This window comes from Mchenga conophoros, linkage group LG15 (assembly GCF_057382185.1).
Source record: "Mchenga conophoros isolate Kocher_MC1m ecotype Shallow Benthic linkage group LG15, M_conophoros_male_GT1.1, whole genome shotgun sequence".
NCBI lineage: Eukaryota > Metazoa > Chordata > Actinopteri > Cichliformes > Cichlidae > Mchenga > Mchenga conophoros.
Window position 1 is genome coordinate 20,757,302 of NC_140540.1, and position 12,265 is coordinate 20,769,566.

The 12,265-nt window shown below is 37.5% G+C and overlaps 1 protein-coding gene across 5 annotated transcripts in view; it reads left to right on the forward strand.

Moving 5' to 3' along the window:
* The window catches only part of ncoa1 (nuclear receptor coactivator 1), a 103,260-nt gene that overhangs the window by 57,649 nt on the left and 33,346 nt on the right, over positions 1 to 12,265 (forward strand). For all 5 annotated transcript variants that reach the window (XM_085247038.1, XM_085247041.1, XM_085247037.1 and 2 more), the window contains 4 exons: positions 5,895 to 6,061; positions 7,160 to 7,266; positions 7,384 to 7,561; positions 10,159 to 10,338. In XM_085247038.1, coding sequence (XP_085103164.1) covers positions 5,895 to 6,061; positions 7,160 to 7,266; positions 7,384 to 7,561; positions 10,159 to 10,338 — 632 coding nt within the window. The remainder of the gene's footprint in view (positions 1 to 5,894; positions 6,062 to 7,159; positions 7,267 to 7,383; positions 7,562 to 10,158; positions 10,339 to 12,265) is intronic.

Below are 12,265 nucleotides of genomic sequence, written 5' to 3' on the forward strand. Positions count from 1 at the left end.
GTTGTGACAGAAAAGCCGATCAGCTGATCATTGACCAGTTTCATGATTGAAGTAGCAGCAGGAGAGTGAGGGGGAGAGAAGAAGAGGCAGTCACTGCATGTATTGGTTGTTAAGCTTGACGTGGGAATGCTTTACAAACATTCAGAGATGAACTTACACACTTGCTTTACTTCTCTGGGATACCTTTCTCGGAGATGAAATGCCGGTTTCGTAGCGAGGCTCCAACTGCTCAACCAGACCCCCGACAGGTCTCGCACGCCACAGCCGCTCTATCACATGACGCATGCTGCTCCGACGTGCTAAGGTTATGAGCTGAGTTACGCCATGTCGCAAGTTTTGTTAAATGATTTTATGATATTTAATGGATCGGATTACATTTTTTATTTCTCTTCGATATCCGATCCAGTAATTTAGGTCAGTGTTGGACCGATGCGTAATATCGGATCGGTCCATCTCTAATTCGTGGTAATCAGTGAAATTCGTATTGCAGACAACTTGGTGTGGTCCACCAAACTCCAGTAACTGGAGCAATCTGCTAGCAACCAAAGCGAGCACAAGAAGGTTTTCGGTGCAGCGCTATGTTTGTGACCAGTTTCACCTAGTAACATCCAAGTGGTTAAGGAACCCACATTTGTCACTAACAACTGGAGGTTGCCAGGGGATCACCAACCGGTCTCTAGTGTGATTGCGGTGTCAGTGATTAAACATCGGCAACAAAAAGTGAAATAACATCCCACAGACAGCCTGTCAAGTGCTGACTTCCCTGTGCCAAATATTTTGTTGTTTTAATTTATTTATCACAGTTATTATTTATTTGTTAGTGATATTAAAGTGATTTATGTCTATATACTCCCGAAGGAAAAACAAATCACTATAAAGATAGAAATGTAAAAAACAATATACATGTATATTTGTATATGTATATACCAAGATACCAAGTTATATACCAAACATTTTTGCTACTCCAAACAAAGTAAATTTGAACAAAAAGTCCTAATTAAATAGAAGTAATTAGAAACCTGAGATAAAGTTTAAAGTATAGATTTGACTTTAGGTCAGTATAAGTTTAAGTGGGGCGTGTAGGAGTGAAAGTTCTCCATGTACTGTATGTGTAAATCTATAAGGCCGATAGGTGATGTAACAGCCCAGCTAGCATTTCTCCAGCAGCTACACTCATCCACTTACCCACTCATTTCACACAGCAGCGTCCTCCCCCTCCTCACCCTTCCCTCGGTCACCACGCCTGTGTTTTCTGGCTGGCCAATGCACTGACCTACTTTTGCTGTTGTCGTTTCACATACGCACGGTCACATATACGCTCTTCTTGCTGCCACATACCTTGCTGTTTCTCGTCCGTTAGAAATGAAATCACTGGAACTCAAGAATAAATTTAAACACCAGGCTGCGCAAAAGGTTAAAAGAGAAGAATCTTAATTTATTTATTTTCTTTTGATTTTTGTCCAATTTCAATATTATAGAAAAATGCCACAGGTGGATAAAAAGCCAATGCAGGAAAAAAGAGGATCATGAATTTATTTTCACAGTTTAATCTATAACCATTTACTTAAATTCAACTGGCTGTTGTTTTGTTTTTTTTGTTTTGTTTTTAAAAAAACAATCTTTTTTTTATAAGTAAGCAGTGTTAAAAAGTATAAATAAATCAATTTGATTGCAAAAAAGCAACACCATGGTAAAATGCATTACAAATATATTAACACTGAAACCAAAGGTCAGAGCTGAAAGCATGATTCAGATTCGATTTAAGCTAATTTTATTTTAATCTGCATTAATTGAAAATTACAAAAATGTCAAATGTCGTATTTACAAGGGCTTAAATAGCAACAGCATTTTTTTTAACTGAGGGAGGAAAAACATTAAAAATATAATAATCACAAGATCTAAAATCACCTTAAAAGTTGTAAATGCCAGCATTGAATGTAGATGTATGTATTGATGTATGTTTCTTTGGCATCAACAGCAATAAAGCAGAGGTACGAGATGCTTTACAAAATGTACAAAATAGTTTAAATAGCAACATTCAAATAACTTGTTTAACACTTTCTATCCTAACTCTTTCATACAACTTTATCACAAACAAAAAATAAACTAATCTTAGTCTACTTTATTTATTCAATAATGCTGCTATCAATAAAATGTGATTTGTGCTTTAAATATATCACCAGCCTTCCAACAGTCTAATTTGTGCTCCGTTAAAGATCATGTGTTTCTCCTTCATTGCAATCGACGTTACTCTGCTGGATCTCCTGTGTAATGTGTCTGAGCACATTGTGTTGGGTCCAACCAGCTTTCTGTTTGTTTCTTTGTCTCTATTGCTGTCAGTCACAACCAACTGTTCGAGTCACTCATTATTGTGTAATAACTGCATATTTAGCCTACAGGGACAATTATAGTTTTCTCTTCTGCTTCTGCTCCTGGAGGGGTGCTGATAGTTGCTTGTACATCATGGGTGATTTTGTTTAAAGAACCTGTGTGTTCTCATATGTATCCATTAATCCATCAGTAATTGATTTTTTTTTCTTCTCTTGTCATAATCTTTAAAAAAAAAAAATTGCCAATACTTTTTGCTGCCATGTACACATTTAAAAAAAAGTCTGCATTTTAAAAAGAGATGATGATAATAATAATAATAACAACAACAACAACAACAACAATCGCATCTTCTTAAAGTTTTTTAAAGCTCTTCATGACATCTTGAAGTAGCAGCAGGAGAGTGAGGGGGAGAGAAGAAGAGGCAGTCACTGCATGTATTGGTTGTTAAGCTTGACGTGGGAATGCTTTACAAACATTCAGAGATGAACTTACACACTTGCTTTACTTCTCTGGGATACCTTTCTCGGAGATGAAATGCCGGTTTCGTAGCGAGGCTCCAACTGCTCAACCAGACCCCCGACAGGTCTTGCACGCCACAGCCGCTCTATCACGTGACGCATGCTGCTCCGACGTGCTAAGGTTATGAGCTGAGTTACGCCATGTCGCAAGTTTTGTTAAATGATTTTATTATATTTAATGGATCGGATTACATTTTTTATTTCTCTTCGATATCCGATCCAGTAATTTAGGTCAGTGTTGGACCGATGCGTAATATCGGATCGGTCCATCTCTAATTCGTGGTAATCAGTGAAATTCGTATTGCAGACAACTTGGTGTGGTCCACCAAACTCCAGTAACTGGAGCAATCTGCTAGCAACCAAAGCGAGCACAAGAAGGTTTTCGGTGCAGCGCTATGTTTGTGACCAGTTTCACCTAGTAACATCCAAGTGGTTAAGGAACCCACATTTGTCACTAACAACTGGAGGTTGCCAGGGGATCACCAACCGGTCTCTAGTGTGATTGCGGTGTCAGTGATTAAACATCGGCAACAAAAAGTGAAATAACATCCCACAGACAGCCTGTCAAGTGCTGACTTCCCTGTGCCAAATATTTTGTTGTTTTAATTTATTTATCACAGTTATTATTTATTTGTTAGTGATATTAAAGTGATTTATGTCTATATACTCCCGAAGGAAAAACAAATCACTATAAAGATATAAATGTAAAAAACAATATACATGTATATTTGTATATGTATATACCAAGATACCAAGTTATATACCAAACATTTTTGCTACTCCAAACAAAGTAAATTTGAACAAAAAGTCCTAATTAAATAGAAGTAATTAGAAACCTGAGATAAAGTTTAAAGTATAGATTTGACTTTAGGTCAGTATAAGTTTAAGTGGGGCGTGTAGGAGTGAAAGTTCTCCATGTACTGTATGTGTAAATCTATAAGGCCGATAGGTGATGTAACAGCCCAGCTAGCATTTCTCCAGCAGCTACACTCATCCACTTACCCGCTCATTTCACACAGCAGCGTCCTCCCCCTCCTCACCCTTCCCTCGGTCACCACGCCTGTGTTTTCTGGCTGGCCAATGCACTGACCTACTTTTGCTGTTGTCGTTTCACATACGCACGGTCACATATACGCTCTTCTTGCTGCCACATACCTTGCTGTTTCTCGTCCGTTAGAAATGAAATCACTGGAACTCAAGAATAAATTTAAACACCAGGCTGCGCAAAAGGTTAAAAGAGAAGAATCTTAATTTATTTATTTTCTTTTGATTTTTGTCCAATTTCAATATTATAGAAAAATGCCACAGGTGGATAAAAAGCCAATGCAGGAAAAAAGAGGATCATGAATTTATTTTCACAGTTTAATCTATAACCATTTACTTAAATTTAACTGGCTGTTGTTTTGTTTTTTTTGTTTTGTTTTTAAAAAAACAATCTTTTTTTTATAAGTAAGCAGTGTTAAAAAGTATAAATAAATCAATTTGATTGCAAAAAAGCAACACCATGGTAAAATGCATTACAAATATATTAACACTGAAACCAAAGGTCAGAGCTGAAAGCATGATTCAGATTCGATTTAAGCTAATTTTATTTTAATCTGCATTAATTGAAAATTACAAAAATGTCAAATGTCGTATTTACAAGGGCTTAAATAGCAACAGCATTTTTTTTAACTGAGGGAGGAAAAACATTAAAAATATAATAATCACAAGGTCTAAAATCACCTTAAAAGTTGTAAATGCCAGCATTGAATGTAGATGTATGTATTGATGTATGTTTCTTTGGCATCAACAGCAATAAAGCAGAGGTACGAGATGCTTTACAAAATGTACAAAATAGTTTAAATAGCAACATTCAAATAACTTGTGTAACACTTTCTATCCTAACTCTTTCATACAACTTTATCACAAATAAAAAATAAACAAAACTTAGTCTACTTTATTTATTCAATAATGCTGCTATCAATAAAATGTGATTTGTGCTTTAAATATATCACCAGCCTTCCAACAGTCTAATTTGTGCTCCGTTAAAGATCATGTGTTTCTCTTTCATTGCAATCGACGTTACTCTGCTGGATCTCCTGTGTAATGTGTCTGAGCACATTGTGTTGGGTCCAACCAGCTTTCTGTTTGTTTCTTTGTCTCTATTGCTGTCAGTCACAACCAACGGTTCGAGTCACTCATTATTGTGTAATAACTGCATATTTAGCCTACAGGGACAATTATAGTTTTCTCTTCTGCTTCTGCTTCTGGAGGGGTGCTGATAGTTGCTTGTACATCATGGGTGATTTTGTTTAAAGAACCTGTGTGTTCTCATATGTATCCATTAATCCATCAGTAATTGATTTTTTTTTCTTCTCTTGTCATAATCTTTAAAAAAAAAATTGCCAATACTTTTTGCTGCCATGTACACATTTAAAAAAAAGTCTGCATTTTAAAAAGAGATGATGATAATAATAATAATAATAATAATAATAATAACAACAACAACAACAACAACAATCACATCTTCTTAAAGTTTTTTAAAGCTCTTCATGACATCTTTAAACTTTTATATTCACAACGAGGTAAATGTTGACCACTGACATCAACAGAAAGTTATGCTAGTAATACTATGGCTGACACAAAGTTCATCCTTATTGATTACATTACTAAACATGGTGATATAGTAATGCCTTATTACTAAAGTGTTCTAAAGTTTTCCTTATATACTTGGCCATATTGATTAGTTTAGGACAATGTACTTCAAGTACAGTGTAATTTAAATGTAACTTTTGCCGAGCAGAAACAGTGAATTGATTAATTTTTAACATGTCAGGTTTTGCTGCTTTTCTTTCTCACTTTAAAGTAAATGTCACGGCTTTCATGGTTAAAAATGTCAAAATCAAAACAAATATAGTTTCATTAGTGCTAGAGAATCAGTTTTCTGATGTTTTTAAAACCAGATAAGTACCAAAAAAATCTCCCAGAAAAGTAGTACTGATTTAAAAACAGCTGTTTTAATGTGAACTTCGCTTTGAGTCTTTGTCGGGTCTGTTTCTGCAGTGCGGAGAAGCGGAGACGGGAGCTGGAGTGCCGCTACATCGAGGAGCTGGCGGAGCTGTTGTCATCCAACATGGGCGACATTGCCAGTCTCAGCGTTAAGCCCGAAAAGTGCCACATCCTCAAGAGCACTGTGGACCAAATCCAGCAGATCAAACGGCGTGAGCAGGGTGAGGAAACACGTTTTCTGTACAGTGTCTCCACAATTTCTGTCAAATATTATGCTCTTTAATTTTCTTTATAATTTTCTGTGTAACTATAATGTAAACCAAAAAATCATAAAACATTTTATGTAAATGTTTAAACAAGGTTTGCAGGAGTAAACCAGGGTATGCAAAAAATAAACCTCCACATCTGTAAGATTTGTCACCTCAAGTTTTCAGTTAAAGCATACATTCTTATCCTATCTCGACAGATGTGGGGAGGAAAGCCTTGGCTGTCTTTGTGAGGCCACTCATTGACATCGGTGCATTCCTAAGACTTAAGTTTAACCATCACAAAATATCTGATAAACTTTCACCTTCTCCCTGACCTGAACCGGTTTTGTAACTTTAACTGTAAAACCAAGCTTTTACCCTCAAACAGGGATTTGAAAGCTTGTCAAAGGAGTTTAGAAAATGTAACCACTCTGGTGGTCTAAAGCTAACTTTTTTCAAATAATATGATTTTTTTTTTTCTTTGGTTTCCAGTAGTCTGTCTGCTCTGTGCAGCCACACACATGTAGAGTGCTCTTTATTTCAAAACAGTAACTGTATGATAATAAATTGTAGCCGTACAAAACAACCTTTTTCATTCCATCCATGAACATGTGCTACACTTGTTAGAATAACACGGTAAAACTGTGATATTTACCTCAGTGTTTATTGTGCTATGAATATCGCTGAGACTCAAAATGGGCTTTTTGGTAGGCACCAAATATCTCTGTTGGCATTAAAACCCCTTTTTTCATAGCATAGCAAACGTTGTGTACGTGTTTTTAATAGTGCTGTCATCTCGTCATTTAATCTCGTTAAAATGACCGCATTACCGTGGCAAATCTCCGTTAGCGAGTTACCGCGGATCGCCCCGTGCGTGGTTCTGCACGGCGTCAACGTGTTAACATGTTGACGCCGTGCAGAATCACTCGTTATGACGTTATGGCCTTAATAATTTAAACGAAATTAACACTGACAGCACTAGTTTTTAAAAATAGGCTTTATACTTAAAAAAACAACAACAACTGTATTGCAAAATATTTAATGTCTCTGTTGTTCTCTCCCCCCGGGCAGAAAAAGCAGCCCTCCTTTCTCCAGATGATGAAGTGCAGAAGTGCGACATCTCCTCCAGTAGCCAGGGACTGGTGGAGAAAGAGGCGTTGGGGCCCATGCTGCTAGAGGTAAAACAATACATAGGAAATCCTGGTTTGTGTGCCTAACATGTTGTTTACTCCTAACTAATACACACGTTCAGAAAATCAGATTTAGTTTTCCCTCTCTCTGTTCTTCCCGTTAAGGCGCTTGATGGGTTTTTCTTCGTTGTCAACCGGGAGGGGCGCATCGTCTTTGTTTCTGAGAACGTGACGAGTTACCTTGGATACACCCAGGAGGAGCTCATGGCCTCCAGCGTCTACAGCATCCTCCACGTGGGAGACCACAACGAGTTTGTTCGTAATCTGCTGCCTAAAAGCCTCGGTGAGTGAGCAGAATCGATTTTAAATGCAGCGACTGCGTTTGCAGCCAGCGACTGCAATGTTTTTGAGGGATATTTAATAATCACTTTTTCAGCATTTTTAAATTTCACCATTTCCATGCCAATGAAACCCATTAAGGAGGCAATAAAACTCACTGTTAAAAAAGCAGAAGAATCTGTACACGGCACTCAAATCCAAATGATTAAGTTGCTTTATTAAAAGAAGATTTTGTAGCTAAGGCAAATTTAAAGAGCTGTGAGGAGAGGTAGGAGGATGAACTGTGTAAATTTTAAATGAACAGAGTTTTAGTGCTTCTCACAAAGCTGCAAATTATGTTAAGGGAGGAAAGTGTGTAGAGGCGGCACATGCGTGGGTGAAGAGTATTGAAACATAGACTTTCTATTCTGTGACAGTGTATTTTTTTTCTTTTGTGTGTGTGTGTGTTTAGCTCCAACCTTGAAGAGATTAGAATGGAAACGTAGGGGCCAGATGAGGGGGATTTAAGGACAAAAGATAACAGAGTGCACTAGGCAACAAGGTTGAATTGTTGTATTTTCCATTGGTCTTGTAATTCGGCACCAGGCACTCCAGTACTTCTTTTTTTCTACTCAGAAACAGATTTTAAAGAAAAATAAACTCACAGAGACACTTAGCAGATGGATTTTTACCATCTTAGGTTGGTTGTCAACATTTAGCTTATTCTTAAATCCTTTAGTGCTTCTTCTTTGTGTTGCTTAACAAGGATTTGCAGCCCTTTGTAAATTAATATAAATTTTGATATTGTATTTAAAATTATTGTTATTTACTAAATGAACCCAGAACAGTAAAATGGAAGGAGAGAAGAACAGATTAGGCAGCAGAACAAAATGCTTTTGTGCTTTTTAAATCTTTGCAAAGTTACAAAAATTGCTTCAAAGCAGTTATCCTCTCCCACAAACACTGGCCCTGAATTGGCTGCACCTTGTTTCCTTTCTGTAACTTATCTACCTCACTGTGTATCAAATGTAACAACTAGTTCAGGATTCAAACAAATAATCAGTTTATTTAAAGCTGTGAAAAGATTTGTGCTCTTCCAGCTTCATTGGTTTGTGGTTTTAAACTCATGAAGATATGTTACTATGAAAGGCAAGTTTTTACCTTACGTAGTAATGGCATGCAGTATGCAAAAAAATAGAGCATTCCTTGTGCATGGAGAAAGCACATTAATAGTTAATTTTATTGCAGTTTCCATGCACTTCCAGCATCTGAGGAACTGAAAACCCAGCGCCTCTACAATGCTAGGAAAATCCTCAGTTTTAGCCTCAGTGCTACATTTGCTTCGAATTTTATCCATTTTATTTTGTGGGTTTTTTGGTTTGTTTATTTTGTTTTGTTTTTGTAGTTTGTGTCCCCCCTCACAGTCTAAAGTAATGCTTATTTGTCTGTTAACTGATTATAAAATTTCCCAGAAATGTGTGAAATATCTCTGCCGTGTCTTCATCCACTAACCCCCAATCAGTCGCCGCCTCTCCCCAAGTCTGGTTCTGCTGGAGGTTTCTTCCTGTTAAAAGAGAGTTTTTGAATGTGAAAGTGAGTGAGAGGTGTTTGGTTAGAGCTGTGATGAACTGGTGTTCCCTCTCTCACCGGGTGACTGCTGGTATAGACTAAGTTAAGCAGTTACGTAGTATATAATTATTAAACACGTTAAAAAGTACTAGGCAAATGTTTTAACTTGATACTGTTTCACCGGTTCCGCTGACATCTTTCCATTTGTGTCCACTAATTACAAATTCCACTAAGCATTCCTTTCACCGTGTGAATCATGTTTGGGTGATTTGGTGCTCTCTCTGTGTGTTATAGACTGTAAATTGGAAAATAAATTCCTCGCTTTCCCCTCTCCCTCTCTCCCACTCTCTCTCATCGACCACGATTAGTGCCGAGATGCGCAGAGGCCAGCACAGCTCTGCTGTTCCATCTGTGCCTCACAATTAGGATTATAGCAGATTGATAGCCCTGCTTTAATTGAGTGCAACATTAAATTATGTCCCAACCCCCTGGTGCTGTATGAAGCTGCTGGGGTTAAGAGTCTTTCTGCACGAAAGCCTCAGTAGCAAAATCTTCTTCTTGATTCACACAAGTGTGACGGAAACAAACCTCCATAGTTCTTAGTTATGAACTTGTAAATGAGTAAAATATGATGCTGATATTAAGATCAGACATTCTCATCTAAGCTGATGTCTTTTTGTCCTTTCACCATAAATCTCATTAAAGGAGTGATATTTGTGTAAGAAAGAATGAATGCATAGATGCAAAAGTCTTTTCTTGTCTTTCAAATGTGTGCAGCAGATTTGGATTTGCAAATGCCCTATTGTCTAATTTTTAAAATGTGTGCAAAACGCATCAAAGCGTTCCACTGTCAGCATTTATTTTGCTGCACTTTGTGCAAATCAGACGAGCATTTGCATCTCTAGTTCTAGTGCTAAATTAAAAAAGGATGGCGTTCCTGAGGGTGATTTGTACTAGGTTTAGTAAAGAGATTTTATCATGAAGTGGTGGAAATGATGGGACTTTGTTTATTTTCTCTTTCCTCATCAATATTTAACTTTCTCTTTGTTGTAGTAAATGGTGTCCCGTGGCCACAAGAAGCTGGGCGCAGGAACAGCCACGCCTTTAACTGTCGCATGCTGAAGAGACCACCAGACGAGGTGGATTCGGAGAACCTGGAGGCCCGGCAGCAGTATGAGATCATGCAGTGTTTCACCGTGTCCCAGCTACGGACCATGCAGGAGGAGGGAGATGGTACATACATACATATTACAACACAGCCATGAACCATTTCCTACACTGAATCACTAGATTGTAGTTTTTAAAGCCAATATCAATAGGCACTCATCAGAGTATAGCCTTACGATGATCATGGTTTGAACTGACTATTTAGGTATTGCACCAATGTGTGCATTCTGCACCATTCTTTGAAGAAAAAATATCTTGAAGTTGCTCACCAGACTGGCTGGTATCAGTTTGCATGTTTAGGAATTGTTATATAAGACAGCTGAACAAGGGTGTCAAATTCAGGGCCGCACAGAGGAATAAGAATCACTTTCTTCTTCACATATGCCTACAAGTATTACCAAGCCTGTTTTACAGGCCTGAACATGACAGCTCAATAGCCATATAGGAAGTCAGGCTGGCTTCAGATTTGCCCCAGGTGGGATTTTGCTTTGACTTTGGCTCATGTGATATAGAACATACAGCAGCGGGCCTGCTATTATTACATGTAACATCCTAATATCCTCCTGCTGTTCCCATGACTTTCCATGATCCTTGCCTTTAGCCTCGGCTGAGGTTTTACTGTTCTTGTCAGCACAGAGTTGTGGCTCTCACCACATTGTTCACCTATGACACAGTTCTTTGAGCATTTTGTATTTCCTTCTTAGCACATCTGTGTTAATCTGAAACGGCCTTTAAATGAAACTTATTACGCTTTTCTTTATTATACTTTCCTCATTTCCTGTTACGCATGTACTTGTACAGCAGTTTATGAGTTATTATATTTATCCTTTCTTAGTGAGCTTCTTCACCTTTATAATCTATTTAAGTTACATTAAAGGTTGGTGGTGTTTTGGATGCTGTAACACAGGGATGTATCTTATCTTACGAATGGATGATGGAGGAACAGCATACTGGAAGAACGCTTGCTTCAAGGAAGAGGAGCTGAAACGTCACAAAATTCCAGTAAAGGATAAATAAGGATTTTTTAAAAATGTGAATCACGTAAAGCTGTTATAGTAGCAGAGTGTCTTTCTATCTATGGGTTTCCAGTGCACTCAGAGTTAAAAAAAAAAAAAAAAAAGACAAAGAATAGTTTTAGATATGAAGTTTTAATTAGTTATTTTTTTAAAACTCTATTAGTAGTGTTTCTCTTAGGTGAGGGAAGCATGTTTTCGCTTATTGAAACTTGTTTATCTGTTTCTCCCGAATCATGAAAATGTTCTTGGCTATGTCAGGAATCAATCCAATTTAAGAAAATAATGGATTTGGCTTACACAGAAGGTGATCATTGTTGATGGATAAATACTTCTGCAGTTATTTTATGACTTTTTGCTGTTGATGCTGCCACCAAAACCTTTCACTCGCTGGTTAATTGGACTGCCATCAGATTGTTGGGTGATGTTTTTAATGTTCTTTGGAGCCGCTGGCGCAGTAGCCTTGATGAACTGTGTGATTTTTCTTTTTTCCTGCATTGCAGACTCATTGGGCTGTTTGTTCTGTCTGCTTTTTAGTCACTTTGATAAGAGCTGGCCTTGTGGATTGGAGGACTCTCTTCTTGTGTGTGGAATCTGGTTTAGTGGCTCCTACTTCATTGTTTGACATGTTTCTATAGAAAATTGGCAAGAAAATGTTATTTTTGTGTTCCAGCAAGCTGTTGTTTCGTCCGTTTTGTAGTTCATTCATTGAACTTTTAAATATAAGTGTTTTTGTGTTATTTATATTTGTTGTATTTGCTGCCAAACGTCTTGAAAGAAACTGTTTCCAAACAGCTGAACTGGTTTTGCTTCTGTTGTTGACCAGAGTTTATCGTTCTGTCATCTTGACTTAAATTAAGCTAAACTGGGGGAGTGAGTTTGGGCTTTAAGAGATGTGTGATGCACTGTGAACGAGAGGGATGTTCTAGATTTATGGTGCAAGACAAAACAAGACCACCATTGTGGGGCAAAAAAATGCA